At 38.7% G+C, this 21,456-nt stretch overlaps 1 protein-coding gene across 10 annotated transcripts in view; it reads left to right on the top strand.

Moving 5' to 3' along the window:
- The window catches only part of Fryl (FRY like transcription coactivator), a 245,919-nt gene that overhangs the window by 79,834 nt on the left and 144,629 nt on the right, over positions 1-21,456 (top strand). Inside the window, exon 1 of one of the 10 annotated variants that reach the window (XM_063240341.1) lies at positions 16,634-17,788. The exons of the other annotated variants lie outside the window; for them this stretch is intronic. Within the exon in view, the coding sequence (XP_063096411.1) occupies positions 17,716-17,788 (73 nt within the window). The 5' untranslated portion in view covers positions 16,634-17,715. Of the gene's footprint in view, positions 1-16,633; positions 17,789-21,456 lie in introns of those variants that run through there. 10 annotated transcript variants of the gene reach the window in all.

The raw sequence follows: 21,456 nt of genomic DNA, 5'->3' as shown, positions 1-21,456 counted from the left end.
GTGGAAGTAAAAAGCATGGCTGATCTATGTGAATTTGTTTAGGAAAGAAGTACAGGGCTGATTGAACACATCTACATTAAAAGACAAGGCCTTGGCACTGTATCAAAACAGTAGAAATCGCACATGAATTTTATGTTTGAACTTAAAACATTGACAGATCTCTTGATCTTTTTCTTGTGATTCTAGTTGGAGACTTTAAAATGAAATGATTACACAACACTTGTACTTTATAGAGTAAAGGGACTTTATTGTATATAGCTATATAATGTTGCAATATTGTGAAGTTAGTAAAATATTTATCTGCCTAACTACTTCCTTAATGTCATAACAGTCCCATAGTATATGTTAGGTAATCTTATTCATGAGATACTTAAATATCCTTATGGTTTTTGTTATGAGTCCTGCTTGTGTGATCAGTGATTTCAGGAACTAGGGGTACAGCTCAGTGGTAGCAGTGCCCCTGCCTCAATGTGTAAGATCCTGGGTTCCGTCCCCACCATAACAGTGACCAAAAAAAAAAAAAAAAAAGCAAAACAAAACAAAACTAGCCAGGGGTGGTGGTGGCACACCTTGTTTGTATCCTAGCACTTGGGAGGCTGAGGCAGAAGGAACATTAAATTCTAGGCCAACCTGGGTTACATACTGAGATCAAGACCAGTCTAAACTTTATAGTGAGACCCTATCTCAAAAAAACCAACCCCCCCAAAACCCCCCAAAATTGATTTCACAGATAAGTATTAGTAGAAGTAGAACATATGATACTTATCTTAAGGCATGAAAATTTGTGGGGGAAAATACCCTTTACTTATTAAAAATGTACTGCAGTGTTTTCTTACTATTGGAGAACGGCAAATGATAGAAACAGAAAAATCAGGCGTGTATATTTCTTCAGATTTCTGTTGTGACAGCTGCAGAGTTGTAACTCCAGGTCTGAGTTATTTTTATTCTGATAGAATCAACCTTATTTTTGTTGTTGTTCATTCTGTTTGGAGTCAAGCAGAAGTGTTAATGTGACAAAAATATATTAGGACATCAATTCATATAATCCAAGAACAGTCACACATTGAACAGAGTAAGTAATGTGTATCAGTATTTAGGAAGAAAGAAATGTATGGACAACTTCCATATTCAAAGGGACACTCTGTCTTTTTCATTTTACTAATAACTAAAATGATGACATTTGTCTATATGGTTAGTTCCTTTCCCTGCTCAAATTACATCAGATGAACAGAGAATTGTTGTTTTCAATGTGTTTCAGGGTTTGGCATATAAAGTTAGCAAAGTTTAAGTTTGTGAATGTTACTTAAGTCTCTGCACAGGCCTGTGAGATAAGTTGTTATTCAGACTTTTAGAAGTTCAAGGAGGCATAAGCAAATGATTAGAGGTTTTTTTTTTTTTAAAAAAAAAAAAAAACTAGGTTGGATAGTCATGCTACTGTTTGAAAGTCAAACAGTACTTTATCTCATAGTGTTGTTTGATGCTTTTGAATTTTAGGTGTGATTTTTAAAAGAAGTCTACCCAGTTTTTTTTTTTTTTTAAAGAATGTATATATACCTTTTTGGTTGCATTCCATTTTAACTAAAATATGTATTTCAATGGAAGAAACTTTAATTCCAGTATGTATTAAGCATTATTCTTTAAGACCCTGTCTTTCATTTATAATGAGGAGCTGATTCTTAAAAGTAACACTCTGTAAGATAAACTGATTAAGTCAAAGCTGTTTGAATGACTTTTACAAAACCATCGAGACATGCATCTTGAGATACTGTTTCCATTTCATTACAAAGCGTGAAAGATGGCATGAAATACAAATGTTTACATGATGTGTTTGTTAACCGACTTTCTGCTACTACAACAAATACCTGAGATAATCAGCTTAAAAGGGAGAAGGTTCACAGGCTTTTGTCCGCTTACCTGTTGTGTTGCTTGGAATGTGGGCAGGGCATCACTGGAGCATGTGGCAGAGGAGAATCACTCACTGCACACACACACACACACACACACACACACACGTACACACGCACGCACTCACGCACGCACACGCTCACCCACCCACCTACCCACAAAAAACAGAAGAGAGCTGGCCCTACAGTGTCCTTAAGTGGTATGTCCCCAACAACACAGACTCCCACTAGGCCCCACCTCTTGAAGATTCCATCACCACCCCACAATGCTGTGCGTTTTGGGGGAACCTCCCAGTTTAAAACCGCAGTAAAAATACTGGTGCTGGGGATTTAGCTCAGCAGCATAAGTGCCTGCCTTGCAAACGTGTGGTCATGAGTTTGATGCCAGGTATGGACAAAACAAAAGTACTGCTATACTGTACTTATTGAGAAATTCAGCATAGCTGGCCAGTAGGGATGAACCAAAATTTAGAAGTATATTAAAAATCCAAATATTTGATGTGGTATTTTAAAATTATCTGTCTGTTTATCTGCCCATCCATCCATCCATGATGGTTGTCGGTGGGTCTGTTTGTCTATCTGCAGTACTAGGGATTGAACCCAGAGTTTTTGTCATGAGCTACATTCTCAGCTTTTTATTTTATTTTTATTTTTAAATTTTGAGACAGGATCTTAGTAAATTGCTAAGTTGCCCAGGCTGGGCTCAAATTTGTGATCAAATTCCTTTTGTTTCCCACAATGCTGTCTATATTTGGGTAGACAGCACTTCTCACAGTTAGGAAATGGATTTCCTTAATAAATGATTTTTGTTTTCAATTTTGTTTTTTGTAAAATCATTGCTCTTACTGGTTAAATTATCTTAGTTCAGAAAGTAAGTTTTTTTTTTTTTTTACACTTTATGAAAAAATGAAACAATTTCATGATAGAATAATAATAGTTATTGCGCTGGGTATTGTTATCATCAAAGTAGTCAACTGAAATGAATACGCACTTCTCAGAAGTACAGATGGCCAGTAAATATTTGAAAGAAATGCTCATTATCACTGGCCATCAGAGAAATTGCAAATTAAAATTACACTGAGATAACCATCTGACCCCAGCAAGAATGGGGTCATCGGAACAATCTGTAAGTGCTGGGGAGGATGTGTGTGTATCGGGGAGGAACTCTGTCTACTACACTGTCAGTGGAAATGTAAACTAGTGCAAGCACTGTGGAAATTGGTGCGGAGATTCCTCAAAAGCTAGAAAACAACTTTTTGTTTGATACCCCTACCACTGACTAGAGGAATAGCATAGTGGATCTCTGTCTTTTTAGAAGGGGACCAGCTAGATTAAAAGTGATTCTCTTCACCAAAGACTTTAACTATTATTAGCAGGAAGTTTAAAGATGTTCCTGGGAGAGAATTAAGATGAGTGTTCTTTCTGACACTTGAAATGCTCATGGTTTTGATAAACGGAAGGACATGGAGAATCTTTTAGAATTCTGATGTGATAAAAGGTTGTTGGGCAGGACAATGTCCTGGAAAAGCCTGAGTTCTAAGTGGTGCCTGAGGGGCATTAGGGATGCACAAGTAGCCCATTGGTATACTTTTGGCGCCATAGGTAAACTCCGAGGATAAGGGAGGTAGGGGCTCCTTGGTTCCGGCTGAGGCTTTCCCAGCTACAGTGTCCGGCCTGGGCCAAAACTCTTTCAGTAGCCACCACCGTTCATGTATGTACGTCCACTCTGTGCTGTCTGTACAGGGGCACAGCTGCCTCATGAGGCAGTGGTCGGAATGGGTCACCATCAAGCAGTGTAGTGCAGTTCCTCTGGCCAGTTGGTGTTTTAGCCGCTACCCCAGGGTGCCTCTCTCAGTTGTCCTGATGCTTTAGCCCTCTTGCTCCCACCCATAATCCTTTTGGAGCAGCCCAAATTTTCAAGCCAAAGGGCTGGAACTGCCAAGGATCCAGTTCCGTTGACAGCTTTGGGAGCTCTGTCTGCCTCTTTAGGCTCCACAGCTTCCTGGTGGCCTGCTGTTCTGAAGATCACCCCTGCTGCTTTTCCACCTAGCAAGCAGAAAAGGAGGCACTGAATAATCCAAGGTGAAATAAGTGACACAAAAGAGAAGGAGAAAAGTTTATAAGTACTAAATAAATATTAGTTACAAATTCTGAAATAACAAAAACACACAAAGATGAACAAGACAATAAAAATATGTATATGAGAAGATAGTAGCCGGGTATGGTGGTACACACCTGTATTTCCAGTTACTCTGGAGACTGAGGTGGGAGGAGTCGGAGCTCAGCACTTTGAGGCCAGCCTAGGCAGCACAGCAAGACCTGGTCTCAAAAAATAAAAGTAAAACAACTCAGAAAACAGAAAAAGAGATGCTAAATAAAATGTGGTTAAAAGAACAGCAGAGGAGTTGAGTAATGCCGAATTTAAGTTTAAAATGTAACTGAAGGAACCTACTAAAAGCCAAAATAAAATGTACGGTAAAGGAAATTCAGGAAGCAATGTACCAGTCCGAGGGTGAGCTCCACCCAAGTTCAAACAGTGGCCTGTGGGTTGAAGCAACTATAGATAGTTATAGCTTCTAATTCTGGTGGCTTCCTGAAACAGGAATTCTGCTGGACGAGTATAAGTCTTTCATGTAAGCCCTTGGGGGCAAATAGTTTCCTTTACCCTATCATCCTAGTTGATCTTTTTCCTTTGTTAGAAATCATATTTTCTCTTAGCCTCTCTTAGTCCATTTAATATAAATGTACTGTTTCTTTTATGGGCTTGTTTTACAAGGAGTAAGTCATTTTGACTTACTTGGATAGCCCCAGAGCTCAGCTCAGTAACAGGTGCTAGGTTAGGAACCAGCCAGTAAGTATTTTTTGATTAAAAATTTGAATCTTGTGTCCTTTGGTTCTTGTCTTTTATATGCCAGAGCAAGTTTTTACTTGATAACAAGAGCTGCTGTCATATTTAGCTGCCATATTTAGCCTAGTGACTTTTCCTTCAAAAACATCTAGCAAAACCAGCCTCCCATTAGCTTCAAAACAGAACAAAACAAAATGCAAAAGACATTGCAAATCGAGCAGCAATGACCTGGAGCAGACTTCTCAGCAAACTTCTCAGTAAAGGACTAGAAAGTAAATACTTTGGGCTTGTAGACCACTATAGTCTCTATCACCAGTACAGTGCTCAGCTCTTGCTTTGCGGAGTGAAACAAATGGATAATGGTCCAGATGTGTATCGTAAAAGTCAAAACATAGTTACAAGGTGTGATGGTGCACACCTGTTGTTGCTGTTACTCAGGAGGCTGAAGGAAGAAGGTTGCTTGGGCTGTGGGGTTTGAGGACCACCTGGGCAGCACAGTGAGACCAGGTCTCAAATAATCATGATGACGATGATGACCGTCATCATCAAAACAAGAGATGCTGAAGAAAATACTGCCTAAGATGGGATATAGAAGAGAATTTTGCTGACATCAGAGAGCTACATATTGGTAATTTACTGGGGAAACAGGAGCTAAAAATTTTGAAGAAGAGATCCAATATCAAACTTGTGTTTTTCAGAATTTCCCCTTGGAGAGCAGTGTTTTATCTGTGGTAGGTATTGAGAAAGTGTTAATTTGATTGGGGAGCCAGCTGTATCATTTAGCCTCCCAGGGCTTCAGGGGTCTCATGTAGAATATGAGAGATTATGATAACTGACCATAAAGTGTCTATCGGTTAAAAAAAGACCCAAAACCAAACAACAAACCTTGTGATCCTGTGACTGTTTTTGAAGGCCAGATGGCTCATTCTCTACAGATAACAACTTTAAAGTATCTTGCTACATTTTCTTTATGCCCGTGGTATTCATGTGTGGGGTTCTACAGGGATCACTTTTATTAGTCTTTTTGTTTTATGGACCTTTTCACAAATGGAACTCATTGTCTGCTAGGCTATGACGATGCCTTCCACCCAACTACCCCATCCTGTCACATATACAGATAGAATATACACTGTTATCATTTTTAGTATAGAATTTATTGAGCATATTCATTTATATTTTTTTAAATTAGCTCTGGAGTTAACCCAGACAGCCTCAGATGATTCTTTATAGATAGATGCCAGTCGAGGTAAAGACGAATCCATTTGTCCTTTTTTTTCCCATATGTCTTTCAAAAGTTGTTTTTCTATTTCCTTAACAAAGCTAGAATTCCATCACTAACTTCCTTAAACATTAGTCCAAAAGAATATTACAGATGTAACTAATTCTTTATGTAAATTCTTGTTCTTTCACTTGGATTTTTTTGATGGATGCTTCTGTTTCTAAGAGTGATTTAAGGTTGGTCCTTGTTGATCTCTTACACTGTTCTCAAGAGAAAATACAGGCTGGTACATATTTCTGGTCTGCTTGATGAATAAACTTTAACTCTAGAAAGTTCTTTGTAAGGAACATAAAAATGTTTCTATATTTTTTAGGCATTTGGAATTTCTTATTCTCTGCTTTTAAATATATAAGGACATTATAGACCTGATATGAACAAAATAAAGATATTTCTATATTAGTGTGTTTTGAAGTTATTCCTCTTAGACCTTAATATGCTTAGAAATCACCTAAGGAGATCTATTTTAAAAAAATGAATCTGATTTATTGAGTTTAGAGTAAGGCTTTAATGAGTTTGAGATTATGAAATTAGGGTCTTCCAAAATTATATTTAAGTAATGCATTATGATGAAGGTCGACCCTGTCTAAGTATTTTTGTGTGTGTTGCATTTGCCTGTTTAGTGGTACTGGACAGCTTCTTCATTTTTTCTGTTTACTGTTCTCCTTCCTAAATGTAATTTTTGTGTGTATATGTGATTGTCTCTACCGTTTGGTGGCTCTTCTTTTCCTCCTTTAGATTCTTTCTTTTATGCCTTAATTACAGCCTTTCTGAGTCAACCTTTGGTTTAAAAACAAGAGTTAATACCAAAGACACCTGTAATGATAAAACCCCCAATTGATTGAAAAATCTAGTATACTACTGACAGTTTAGGACAAGAATGGAAGAGTGAGTATTGGCTGGAGGTATTGTCAGCCTCCTCTTTGTAGGGAGCACTTCCTAAAAAAGGTGGTGACAGGTGTCTGTGTGCCCTGGGTAGCTGTGGTGTACATAGCTGTTCAGGCAGAGATACAGTGCTACCTCATGCTTGGCAGAGTCCTGCTGTTACCACCAATTCTGTGTTACCCTGTCCAGGGTACATTGAATTTTACTTACTTTTTCCAGTAAGATTCATTAATTGTTATGTGAATCCACTTTTCTGCCTGAAACATCTATATAACACATATTGACAGTGAAGCTATGTTAATATTAATAATTCTAGTGTCTTTTGGGAGAGTAAATATATACATGGAGTATGTTATGAATATGTAAGTCTTATACCTAGGAGTTTTTTAAAAATAGAAATCCTAGCCGGGCGTGGTGGCTCATGCCTGTAATCCAGTACTCGGGAGGCTGAGGAGGGAGGATCATTGCAAGTTCGAGTTCGAGACCAGCCTGGGCTACAAAGTGAGCTCAAGGCCAGCCTGAACTGCATAGCGAGACCCTGTCTCAAGACCAAAAAGAATACAGATCCTAAAATGTGGATTTTTATTAACAGCATCTTCAAAAATTACTTTCGGCAATTAAAAGTTTCTGTCTAGAATCTCAAGTATGGATTTCAAAGCATTGTGACAAATGATAGCAAATTGGTATGGTTTGTGAGGGCAAAGAAGAAAGTATGATTATAGCTTCAGGACAGTTTCATTGATAGCAAAGGAAGCAATTTCTTTTTTTTAAATGTGGAGATAAAAAAAGAACTAAAATCAAAAGCTGGGAACAAGCTGGACTATTAATAAACACCTGTGCCAGGGACATAACGGGTGGGTAATTGTACCTTGTGTCATATGCAAGTAATATAATTGCTGTGTATCCACGAAGGTATCCACTCCAAAATGACAGAGCATTGGTTAAACGCTTCTTTACTGGTTTGTGTTGCTAATCAGGGAGTATATCGATGTATTGGTATAATCTGTGGTATTTGTGAGAGACTTGTTTTTATTAGAAATCCATTTTTGGCTATGAATAGAAACTTGATTTGCCCTTCTAGTGTAAGCGGTTATTTTTGGGCATGGCCTGAAACTTCTATGCAGAATTGAAGTCCAACTGCTTTAGAACAGATTCCCCTCGTAATTCACTTTGTTTGCCTTTCATAGCACTTTATATATTTGAGTTCTTGTCTCTCTATTTTTCATCTGTTCAGCTGAATCTGTTAATTTGTGGTTATTGTTTGCTTGAAGTTCCTTCTCCCAACCCTGTGAATAAAGAGGATGCCCGGAGAGCTGTGAAGGATTGGTGTGTGCTTATTCTATGCCTCTTTACCTCTTGACTGACGCCCCCTTTACGGTGATGGTACCTCTTAGAGATGGTGCCCACACCACAGCCCAAGACCCACTTCATCACAGAGTGCCAGTCCTGCAATTAAGCCTGAATACTGAGTTTTAGTGTAGGGGGAAAACCCCCTCATACGTTAACATCTTTTGTTTTAAAAGAAGAAGAAGAAGAAAAAAAAAAAGCAGCCGATAACCCACCTGCCATAGGTTTGCTACCATTCAGTAGTTTGTATTTATATGGCCAAGACTTCATTCCTGTCACTTGTACCTGCACTTAGCCATGCCCTCTTCCCTGCCCCCTAGCCTGTGGATCACTTGCTTAAGCTTCTCCCCTGACCCTGTTAGTCACCACATACATCAGGATGTCTCCAGCAGGGAGTGGGCATCTGCACCACTTCCCCTGCTGGTGCGACCTTGCCTGGCACTGTCATCAGTTGCTTTTCTAAAGTCACCGTCTCGCTCCTGAGCAATGTTCTCAAGCGCCTTCTCCACCTGACCAATCGCATGGCCTTTCTGATCTCATTCCTGCTCAGAACCCTTCCCCACCACTATCCTGTCTGCCTCAGTGTCTCTTAGAATGTGAGTATTTCAGGGTCTTTGAGAAACCCCGCACCCCAGGAAGGAAGTAAAAGACTCAGGTGGAGGGCGGGACTGCTCTTACCCTGCTCTGTGAGAATGTCTGTCTTTGCTTGTTTGGGGTTCAGCCTAAAAGTCCACTCGTGTTTGAGAGGAACAGCCCCTGCTGAAGAGCTGTTAGGTTTGGTACTGTTCCCAGAGCAGTGTGTTCTGACCAGCCCTGTCTTAGGGGCTTCTTGTGGTTTCAGTGTCAGAATACCCCCTTTAAGGCGTAATTCATAACTTTGTATGTACCTGTTTATGTGAGATCTCTCGCTCCCTCTTTCTCTCTCCCATACACGCAACACACTTTTTATCTCCATCATTAGAGTCTAACCTTGCCTAAAGGCATAAGGATCTGTGTTATTCACTAGGTTTTCCCACAGTGTTTTGATCTTTTGTATTTCATGTTGTTTTTGATATGGTGGGATTTGAATCTGCCTTGCTGTTGAATCTTTTTACCCATTTGTTTTGTTCCCCTTTTCTTCCTTTCTCTATGTTTAGATTAATTTTATACTTTCTAATATTCTAATTTATTCTGTAATTAACTTATCTCTCCATCTTATGTGTTGTTTTTGTAGTTGTGTGTGTGTGTGTTTGATTTAAAAAAATTTTCTGTTTTTGTTTTATGAAGTAGGGCCTTGGTGGGTAGTCCAGGCCAGCCAGGAGCTCACTATGTAGCCCAAATTCTCAAACTCATGATTTTTCTACCTCAGACTCCCCAGTGCTGGGATTACAGGTGTGCACTAGCACATCCAATTTTCTACAGGTAGTATGAACTGAAAAGCACACCGCTCTACCTAGCTGTGTCTTTCTTATCCCCCACCCTCCTTTAGTGCTGGAGATTAAACCCCAGGGCCTTAAGAATGCAAGGAAAGTGCTGCACCACTAAACTACATCCCTATGCTGTAAATAAACAAGTTTTTTTTAAAAGACAAGTTCTCACTGTGTAATTCAGACTGGTCTTTAACTCACTGTTGTAGCCTACGCTGACCTCAAACTTACAGCAATCCTCCTGCCTCAGACCCCCAAGTTCATTATAGTCATCACGCCTGGCTTATAACTTAATCTCTTTTGCTTTTCTTTCTTTCTTTCTTTCTTTCTTTCTTTCTTTCTTTCTTTCTTTCTCTCTCTCTCTCTCTCTCTCTCTCTCTCTCTCTCTCTCTCTCTCTCTCTTTCTCTCCTCCCCCCTTCTTTCTTTGACAGGGTCTCATTATATAATTGGGGCTGGTCTCAAATTAATGGAGTTCTCCTGAGTGCTGGGACTGTAGAAATGCACCACCTTGGCTGACCTTCTAAACGTACCTTTTAAAGAATGTTTGAAGTGAAAAATACTGGTATTCTGCATTTGATTGTATGGATTCATGTTTTCATCTTTTATGGTTTTCTTCCCACCTGAAGAACTTACTGTACCATATTTTTGTAGTGCAGGTCTACCAGGGACAAATTCTTTTAGCTGTTGTCTGCTTTCTAAAAGTTTTTATTTTGCTTTTTTTGAAAGACATTTTCACTGGATATAAAATTCTGGGTCAGCAGTTTTATATTTTAAGCTTTTCAGTGATGTCATTCCAACTTCTGCCTTACATATTTCAGATGAGAGATCTTTGTTCCCTGCAAGTAATCAATTGTTTGAACTCCTTTTATGATTTTTTTATTTCTGGGTTTTATTAATTTGTTAGGTGCCTTGGCATGAGTGCATACAGGTACACATGTGTTCTTGAGATTTTTAGATCTGTAGATTAAGGGCCAATCAATTTTAGAAAATTTGATTATAATTTTTCCTTTTTATGTAGTGTTTTCTGTTCACTCTGAGATTTCATTTCTACCTGTGTTAGACCCAGTGGTATTCCATGAATCCCTGAGGCTACTCATTTTATTAGAATCATCTTACTGATTTGTTTTTGCTTCATTTTGGAGAGCTACTATGTGCAGATTTCCAAATCTACTGATTTTTTTCATAGTCTAATTTTCTATTGGTCTTACCTAGTGAATTTATTATTTCCGATGCATTAGTCCTCCCTTATCCATATTTTTCATTTTTTCCAGATTCAGTTATCCGCAGTCAACCCTGATCTGAAAGTAGTGAGTGGAAAATTTCAGAAATAAGCAGAGCATGGATTTGAAATTATATGTTCGTCTGAGTAACACAATGAAATCTTGCTCCATCCTGCTCCATTCTGCTCAGGATATGAATCATCCCTGTGTCCAGCATTTCCATGTACATGACCCTCCTGCTACTCACTTAGAAGCTATGCTAAGTTATAGGTGGAGCTGCTGTGGGTCACAGTGGTGTGTTCAGGTGACCCCATACAGATTCCTCTTGCTGTGATGGAAGGCCCAAGTCACTCATCTTGCTTCGTTTCATCATGTAGGCATCATGATTTGCGTAGCATCGCAAGAGGAAAGGTGGATGCATGAAGGGTTTGAGAGAGCAAGGCAGGAGACAGCGCCTACATTGTTACAGTGTGTTGTAATTGTTCTAATACATTGTTGTTAATGTTATTACATCTAATTTGTGAATTAAACTTCATCATTGATATGTTTATGTAGGAAAAGATATAGCGTATATAAGGTTTAGTATTACCTGCAGTTTTAGCCCACTATCCAGTAGAGGTCTTGGAATATATCCTTTGTGAAAAAGGGAGAGTATTTTCCTCTCAAAGTTCTATGGAATTCTTTTTTATGACTTCTATTTTCTTTCCTCATTGTGCTTATTTTTTCCTTTAAATCATTGAACTGTTTATAATTGTTAAAGAATCTTAATTCTAATTCAATCATCTCTATTATTTCTAGATTGAATTTACTGATCATCTTTATGAGTTGCATCTTCTCTCTTGTGGATACACCTAGTAGTTTTAAATCAGGTTTTGGACATTGTAAAGGTGACATTGTTGGTTGCTGGGTTTTTAGTGCCTTCCTCCTTCTGGAACGTAGTTCCTTGCAGATCTGCTAGTGATTCTTTGAGGCATATTTTAGAGATTATTTTGGAGCCTTTGAAGCAACTTTAAGGAGGGTTTAAGAAGCCTTTAGCTCCATTACAAGGCACAGTCCTGCTGGAGTATCTGATGTGTCCTGCATATTCAGTGGGGACCTCTGTGGTTTGTGGGTTTTCATGGGATCTTCTCCTTGCTCTGAAAAGTAGCTCTAGGCACTGAAAATGCCTCTTGGCAGAAAGTTGAAAGAATTGTGATGCTCTAGTTTGTTTTCCTTCTCAGAAATCACACACCCCAGGGGCTGAGGATTTAGCTCAGCGGCATAAGCACCTGCCTTGCAAGCAGGCAATCGTGAGTTCGATCACCGGTACCGATAGAAAGGAAAAAGACAAAAAAAAAAAAAAAAGAAAGAAAGAAAGAAAGAAAGAAAGAAAGAAATCACACACCCCTGTGTCTATTATCTGAATACCTTGAGTCTTACAGTTTGTACATAGTTATTTATAGGTGGAAAATGAGTCCAAATCCAATTATGCTATCAGGCCAAAAGCAAAAGTCTGGAATGAAAGAAGTTTACATCCTTTATATAAGTATCACACACACACACAAATGTTTTCTTTTGGAATACTTTTAAATTTATAGAACAGTTACAAGGATAGTAAAAAAAAAAAATGTATGTATCCTCCACATTCAATAGCAACTGTTACCATCCAACTTTTTGTGATACACTATTGTGGTTCATTATTCACAAGTAGTGAACTGATACTGACACGCTATTACTAACAAAAGCTCATACTTTTATTTGGATTTCCTTAGTGTCTATCCTTTTTTTCCCCCTATTTCTGTTCAATGATCTATTCCAAAATACCACTTTCATTTTACTTGTTCTCTCCCCACCCACAGATTTTTTTAGGATGTAATACTTTCTTAGAATTTCCACGTTTTTAATGAACTTGATATTGTGAGTATTGTTTGGGTATTCAGTATAGCCTTGCACATGCTGTGTGTGCGCTGCACCCCTGAGCTGTGCTCCCAGCCCCGGCGTGGGTGTTTTGTAGGCTGTGCTTTAGTTTGGATTAGGTGGTTTGCTCCCCCCCTCCCCCAGCCACCCCCCCCCATTTCCACCCCTCCCCTCTCGTCTCTTTTTGCTGAGCTTATGCTCTTTTGGGAAGCAGAATACAGGTGAAGTGCCATAATCATCTCATTTTGTCAAGAATGAGTACCATTAGCATGGCATCGCTGGGGACATTAAACATGATCTTCTAGCTGAGGTAGTATTCGTCAGATTTCTCGGTAATAAAATTATCCTTTTTCTCTTATACTTTGTATTTCACAGCGGCATATTGTGATGCCACAAGTGAAATGTTATCAGCCTAGGAAGCTCTATAGAGACTCATTGCCCAGGGTTCTTGTCTGAGCTGATCATATAGATGACCCCTGCTGGCATATTCCCGATTTTAGACTTCAAAAGGAAAGCAGGTGTTAGGTGTAAGCCATATTCCCTGTACAAACAATTTAGGCATAGGAAACGACTCATTGTCTCTGGGAGTAATGGGAACCTCTCCAAGGCTAAGTTCTCAAATGGTATCCAGAGACCAACCCCATAAGGCAGCCCATCAAGGAATAGCAGTCAGGCCTGCTGGCTTCTCTTTTCTGGTTTCCTTTTGGGATTTTTTTTTTTTTTTTTTTTTTTTTTTTTGGTACTGGAGGTTAAACTCATGACCTCACGCTTGCCAAGCAGGTGCTTATGCTGCTGAGCTAAGTCCCTGGACCCTTGGTTCTCTTTTCTATACAGTGGTATAATTTATCTCTTCTCCTTTTTTATGTGTTCAGTCATTTATTTATATTAGGGTTTATGTTGGTATAACTAGCTACCACAGACCAAGTGGGTATTTATTCTATACTTTGGGTTGTGTTCCCAAATTGTACAATTTATTTTGTTGCTCTGATGGCTTCAGCTTTGGCCATTGAGAGCTCTTTGAGCTGGTCTGTCTATTCCTGTGACACACAACATGCTTTTTTTTTTGCCTTCCCTCTTTCTGATTCTCCAAGATGTTCCAGGCTTTTCTTGTGTTCTTCCTGTCCTACTCCGGAACCAGCCATTTCTCCAAGGAGTCCTGGTTCGTAGTTATGTGTTAAAGTGTTAAATATTCACTGTAGAAAATTTGGGGAATGTTGAAAAAACAAGTAAATACTCCAAGAAGTAGATGTCAACTAGTGTTATAGTTACTACTAACGTTTTGTTGTATTATTTAATGAGGTTTCAAAGAAAAATATGAAGTGAATTTTGCAATTTCTTTGTTTGAATTCCATGTAAGGTACTTAATTATGTGATAGACCTCTTAGCATCTTTTCCTTTACTTGAAGCTTCTCAACCTCTAATAAGTTCCAGAAAGGATGAGGATCTTTTGAAGGGGCTAAATCTGTGGGGACTGTAGAAAGCTCTAGGAATGATGGAGTATTTGACATTTTGTCTTCTAAAAAGTATTAACTTCAATGTTTTCCATGTATGCTAGTTTTGAATACCGGTTGAATAATTTTTGAGATATTTAAACAATTCTTAGCATGATGAGTAGCCCAAATATTTGTACTCTTTTCCTAAGAATGAGTAAGTAATTGAAGAGCTTTATGTCCTTTTGGGTAGCTAGAACATTAAATTTCAGTGAATTATATGATCGTTTCAGTTAAACCCCAGTTTTATTATATATCAAAGAACATTTTGTTCAGTTCCCATATCTAAATAGCCATATTTTGTAAGATTTACTGAGAATTTTTCCTGGTACACATTGTTTTGGTGTGTAACAGTTTATCTTTGACTGCCTTCTACTTAAAAATGTAAAGCAATGTACTAATTTCATGAATCCTTAAAATGCCAGATAATACAGCTAAGAATTAAGTGGGAAGCCTGATGGAAAGAGAGAAACCTGCTTTCTAACACCTTGAAGGCAAGACAACTTGTTTGATCATCATTGCACCCGGTCTTTAATATCTGACATGTGCCAGAGGGACCTCAATAAAGGCTGATAATATTGAAATGTTGAATTTCTTAAAAGTATCTTAAAGCATCATTTAAAAAGCATTCTTTTTTTTTTTTTTTTTTTTTTTTTTTTTTTTTGTCTTTTTCCTTTTTATCGGTACCGGGGATCGAACTCACGACTGCCTGCTTGCAAGGCAGGCGCTTATGCCGCTGAGCTAAATCCCCAGCCCTAAAAAACATTCTTGAATATAGTCTAGAAGGTGAGAAGTACAGTTGAATAAAATTGTCCAAATTAGGCTTTTTTCTTTGTTAAGGCTATGTTGTCAAGTGGGGTGTCGTGGCACACACTTGCAGTCTCAGCACTCGGAGGCTGAGGTAGGAGGATCTCCGTGAGCTGAGGCCAGTGTGAACTACATAGCAAGACCCTGTCTCAAAAAAAGTAACTTACGATTTTTGAAAAAAAAGATGATGATACTAAAAATATATGTGTATAATACAACTTTGAGAAATCTGAATTTATAGAAAAAAGAAAATAGAAAGCTGAGATTTGGTCTTTGGATAAACTTGCGGTAGGTTTAGACTATGTCTTGTTTTCTGAGGTTAGTTGGCAATTTAAAGATACAGTGCTCCTTTGCAGAATAATGGTGATATCATTTGTATAATTTAAAAACCGGATAAATAATTGAGGGATTGAGAAAGAAATTGGAACACAGTGGAACTCTTCTGTGGTTTTGTAAAAGGATTGTTGGATATGTATGTAGTTTTCTCAGTTAATACTTGAGGGATTTGCATAATAAAAATTTAAGCATTAGAAAGGAAATACTCCATTAGCCTTTGCTATGATGTGTATGATGAGTAGTTGAAATAACAGGGTTGATCCAGACTCTGCCCACATGTACGAAGTGAATTAGTCTACATGTAATTGGAAAATGCTGTGTTTTACTTCAATAGGGATAGAAAGAACAGGCAAAGTATGTCTACTATCTTGTTTCTTGGCTCAGTCTGAACCTTGACATTTATTGGTACAGTTTGTTTGGGTCTAGATTACCTTATTTTCTAAATTTTTAAGCAATTATTTAATAAAGAGAAATTGTACTGTGAAATCACTGTAGGGAGTATTTTAGAAAGGAAAGGGAAATGGTTTCTGTAAAACTCGAGAGCTTTTGGGTATTGACATACTTTGTCACTGTTTAAGAATGAACAGGACTGCAGAATGTCCTTTATCCATTTCACAAATGAAGACATTTGTGAACCTTTATTCCAGGAGAAAGGCTGGCCTAAATTGATCTGAGATGTCTCTGATGGAAAAGCTATATCCAGACAAGAAGGTTGTGGGGTTAGGATTCTGTGTATCGCTGGTGTGATGTTATCTGTTGGGTCTGTTGGAAGTAGGAGTGGCCTAGATTTATACCAGATTTCTAGGACTGCTTGGAAAAACAGTTTCTAGTGACCCCACCTCCACTGAATACCATTGAGTATGTCTTGATGACTGGTTATCTTTTTTCCTTAGTATATGGTACTTATGCATGAAAGTGTGTTAGTTTGGCTTCTAAAGCAGTGCCTCATCATTTGGCCCTGAATAATTTATTCAGTGGTGACTTTGATCACTGCATTTACTTATTCTTAGTTGTACTTAAAGAACACATTGTATAGATGGATTGGTGCAAATGTACCAATCCTTGTGTCAGGTGGAGAAACAACTCTACACACATGCCCCAGTGACTTCCAGGGTGGCAGTAAACAGAGGTCAGAGCATTTTGCTTTTGATATTGGCAAAATCAATTATTTGTCATTTTGGTTGTGAATTTTATTTTTCTTTATTTATTTACTGTTTTGAAGAGAGGCTTTTAACAGTGTCTACTTTTTTGTGTGTGTGTACTGGGGATTGAACTCACGCCCTCACATTTGCCAGGTATGCACTTATACCACTGAGCTAAATCCCCAGCCCAACAGGGTCTATTTTTATTTTAAAGTAATTTCTGCAGGATAAAGTTTTACAAATGTATATTTAGCCAGAGGAATTCTCACTGCTCACTGACATTTTGACTCTTAAGATTTTGGGGGAATTGAGTATTGTGTTAGGAGTAGAAAACCCAATTGTTAAAAGCAATCCCTATACTACAATGGAGTTAGCTCTTTTAATGAATTGCATGCAGCAGGAAAGAACTTTGCCTGAGCTGAGCAGTTTTGGAGGCTGATAGAGGCTCAGCCAGTGTTCATTACATCATCTTCGCATTCCGTAGCTAGCGTTATCACCAGCCGGCAAGTGAGCCGGTGGACTCTGTATCATTGTAAGCACGCTGAGAAAATCACTGCTTATGCCAGGGGGTGGAGGGAATTTACTACTAAAACACCCAGAGAAGCTGACACTGGAGTGGGACAGATAGCACTGGTATTTTTTGAGAGGTCTGGCTGGGGTCAGACATTCAAGCAAAGGATTTAAAAATCTCATGCTAGATCCCAATTCATTTAAAGTGTTTTTAGGGCCACAGCTAGTGGAAAAAGTTGGCATCCCAGGCAGAGCCTCTACCCTTGTCTGTGTAGTGAGGACAGTGAGAGCAGCTGGAGGCTCTGCGCCTCAGAACTGATCACAGGAGCATAAACAGAGAGGCTAATTTTGGCCATGTGCAGGTCTGCATAAGGAGAGGTGAGGGTGTCCTTCAGGACACTTATAATAAACTTGTAAGGCTTTATTCAGCTGGAGAGTTCATCTGCATTCAGCAGCGCTTCCACTATAGCTGTGCGTCACTGGGAACTGCATGGTAATGAAGCCAGGCACCGAGGGCCAAAACTCTGCTGCCTGTGGGAGAGGGGACAGCGGCTCGGAGAGACAGAGCCACAGAGCTGCTGCTGCCGCCTGCCACCGCCGCCGCCGCCGCAGCTGCTGCTGCTGCTATTGCAGCCGGTCGGGACACAATGTTGAGTCTACAGGATTCTGTGTTTTTTGAAATTAGCATAAAGTCCTTATTAAAGTCTTGGAGCAGCAGCTGTAAGTATATGTCCCTGAATGGGAGGAATACTGAGGTGTGATTATCAGCACCATTCCTTGCATGCTCTGGCTTTAGACCAATCCAGAGGGAACGAAAGCTGCTGAAAACGGCATGAAGAATGTGTTCTTGAATGGCCATCCGCAGGACAGATAGGAAATCTCAGCGTGGACACATGGGCAGTTGTATATTGGTGGTCAGGTTTTCTTTGATTGAAATTTACCAGCCTTGGGTGTCTTATTAATTTGTTATTCTGGCAGAGTTTCTCATAATTGGTCAAAAGTGAGAGAAAAAAAGAAGCTGGCTAATAGATTGGAGTTTCTGCAGGGTTATTAGATACCAGTACTGTTCCACAGTTCTGTTAGCATAAAATGTGTATTAGAAGTGTTACCAGCTACCTTAGGAGTTTAGGCAACTTAGTATAGTGATGGTAACTCTCCTCAGTTCTTGTAACTGAAGTTACAGTGAGTAATTTGTATATGTAGTAAATTTTCTGATGAACAGCACTCAGGACGATACAATACTTAAAATTCCAAAGTTCAGTTAAGTCAATAAAATGAATGCCATTGAGCTATTACCCTGCCCAGCACTCCCTTCCTAATATGTAGATTCGTAGGAATATTGATTTATTCAGTGTTTCCAGTAATCTCTAGTGGGACTGTTTCTCTGAAGATCTCAAAACATTTATAAAAATTGTTACCACAGCCTGTTTATGTTTTTGCCAGAATTATCATCATAATATATCATATTGATCAATTAAACAAGCTCGGTGCTGTTTGTCTTTCCTGAAGAAAAGTGAAGTACAGAAAAACTGTGACTTTTCCAAGGTCATATCGTATGAAAGAACTGGGAGTAGAACCCAGTTTTTCTTGCTCCCAGCTGTGCTGCCTGTGCTTGAGTAAAGTGATGAATAAAATATGAGAGAGAAAATCAAAATTTTTTCAGCTTAACTTTGTGGAAATATTTATTTAACATAGTTTTGTTTTATAAGCAAATAATAGAAAAGATCAAATATTGACACGAAGAAAAACTCTTAAGATAGAGCCTTACTGAATATAATTTGAGACTTTTATAATGCCAAATATACTACATTTATAAGCTCTGTATTACTGGGATTTTTAATCTTTAGTTTTCCCATGTGGGGATATTATCATGCCACATGGCAGAAAATTTATATTTTAGGAAAATTTCTTAGTATGCATAGTTAAAAAACTGAGAATTATTTTTACTTTTACTAAAGGAAGCTAGCAATATAGATCATAATTTTGCTAAAATAGTTACTAATTTTTCTCTCCCATCTCCTTGCCTGTCCTTCCATCCTTATGTATACTTTAAAAAAAACAGTCAGACAGTTGTACACAGGGCAAATGAAGCTATAATTAACAAGTTCTTGTGAAAGAACAGTGTCTTCCACCGTAGCAGCCTGTCTTGGAAAGTTTTAGTTTGCTTAGGTACTTACTAACTCCGTAATTACAGTTTTGTGATGATTTAAATTTTTCTACAAGTTGTTGCGTGGGCTTTATAACTATTTAATCAGATCCCTAAATCCAGGAGTCAGACAAAAAAAGCAGATGTTTGTAAAGTTTTTGGTATTAGCTGTTAGTGGTATATTGATTCAGTCTGTGGGTATCCCCATTGGCCTCGGGCATTCATGTTATAACTATATCTCTTGAAGATGTTTTTATAATTCTAAAGCAATAGATGGATCTTGAAAATAAATTGCCAATGTCAGCAAAGCTATAGCCATGTCTGCCCTAGCCCTGGACGATGGGAGAATGTTTTCATTTCACAAGCATCTGCGAATGTCTTTTTAAACTTCATTGAATTAGGGAAAGGAGGAGGTATATTAAAACGTTAAGACTGTAAAAAAGATGATAATTAGCTATTTCTTTGTATGGATATTTTTATTTCACCAATTGCTTTGAGTCAGCTAGCATTTACTGAGCATATACTGTGCTGCAGCAGATAGGAAATCTGAGCTATCCTTTTTGCTTGCTCTTGGTGAGCTTACAGAGAGAGAGAGAGAGAGAGAGAGAGAGAGAGAATACCTAAAAGATCATAATAAGTTAAATGAAAGCTGATGCATGTGCATTACTACTTACCAGATGACCATTACACATGAAAAGCAGGGGAGCAGAGATAAAAGGAATCACATCAGATACAGGAATCAGAGCAGAGTTAGAAGGAAAGGGATTTTTGAGTTTAGTTTTGCTCAAATCAAAAGGTAGGGTGTTTCCATGATGGTAGACAGTACAATATCCAGGCTCCCTGACCCAGAAGCCAGGGCCTGGTCAGTCCTCCTCCTTCGCCCACCTCTCAGTCACCAAACAGAGCTCTCCACTCTACCCCCAGTCTCTCTGTTCTCTCCTGTCTTTGGGTGCCATACCCAGTGTATTAATTTAGGCCTCTCTCTTCACGATCATCTGGATACAGCCATCGCCTCCTTTTGGAACATGTGCACTTTCCAGTTACTGCTGAGGTTTCCTTTTAAGCATGCTACCTTAATATTCCTGGCTCCTCGTTGTTCAGTCTTTCTGTTCCCTGTGACAGAAACCTTTTCCTCCTGTAGCGCTTGTTCATTCTGTCCATTTCTTCTGGCCACACTTGCTCCGGCTGTGGCCTGTGCCTTGTCTTCATATTTGTTTCTTCCTCTTCCGGCTGTGCACCTCCAGCCCTTGCCTGCTTCACAAGGAGTTCTTGTTCGTCTCTCTAGGCTCGTCCTTTCAGTCTGCTAGATGGCTTAAATGTGACCTGCCCTCTTCTTCATTGCGGACATCATATCATTACCATACCGTCCTCAAGTGTAAGCTTCTTGAGGGTAGACTCCCCTGTCCTGTGCTCTTCTCTGTATCCTTAATGGGTAGTTAACCTCAGATATCAGGTAGGAATGCAGTGGTTTTTGTTGGAATGAATTTATAGTAAAAAACAGTAGAAGGGTAAATATATCATCCTCTTTTATTTGATTATTAATATACTTAACGATGTCTCTCGAGGAAATAATTCCTGAAGCGAGAATACACAAAAGAATACTTTTGTGATTTAAAAAATTTTTCCTTTAAATTCTACTTCAAGAAACTCTTGGGAAGGACAGAGAAATGTCTGATGAATAATGTTTACGAAGAAGGAAATGGGAAAGATTTTTTGTTAAATAACTTACGTGCAGTATTTCAAATGTTACCCTCTACCCTCTTGAAGGAAAAAGAAAAAAGAAAAGGGAAAACTTTAGGTTCTTACTAAACCTACCTTAACAGCAAGTGTGTATTATGATGGTTCTTTATTGTTAATTATAATAATGTTTGTTTATGAGATGCATTTGCATGATTGTGTTAATGTGAGATCTCGCTTTTTATGTTGCTCACCCCCGGCCCTGTGAGTTCAGGGCCTGCTTAGCTGGCAGAATGTCGATGCACATGGCTGCTGAAGTTTGATTATCGCTGAGCTTCTTTCTTTCAGTCACAACAATGAAGTGACATTCATATGGCCTAAATTCAGGATTTTGTCTTTGCGCCAACTGTTTTAGGCATTACTTCTTCTAAAAACTGAATCAGGAACATTCTGTTAAACCAGCTGTGTAGTGAGGATGTTATCATTTAAAGATTGGCTTAGTTCCCTGGAATTGGTAAGACAAAGCAAGATTCAGCACTGAGATCTGCCCGGTTGCTATCTACAA

Source organism: Cavia porcellus, unplaced genomic scaffold (genome assembly GCF_034190915.1).
Source record: "Cavia porcellus strain 051 isolate PalLab524CR breed Dunkin Hartley unplaced genomic scaffold, mCavPor4.1 scaffold_30, whole genome shotgun sequence".
Lineage (NCBI taxonomy): Eukaryota > Metazoa > Chordata > Mammalia > Rodentia > Caviidae > Cavia > Cavia porcellus.
Note: the sequence above shows the minus strand (reverse complement) of the source record. Positions and strands in the feature narration are given on the sequence as shown.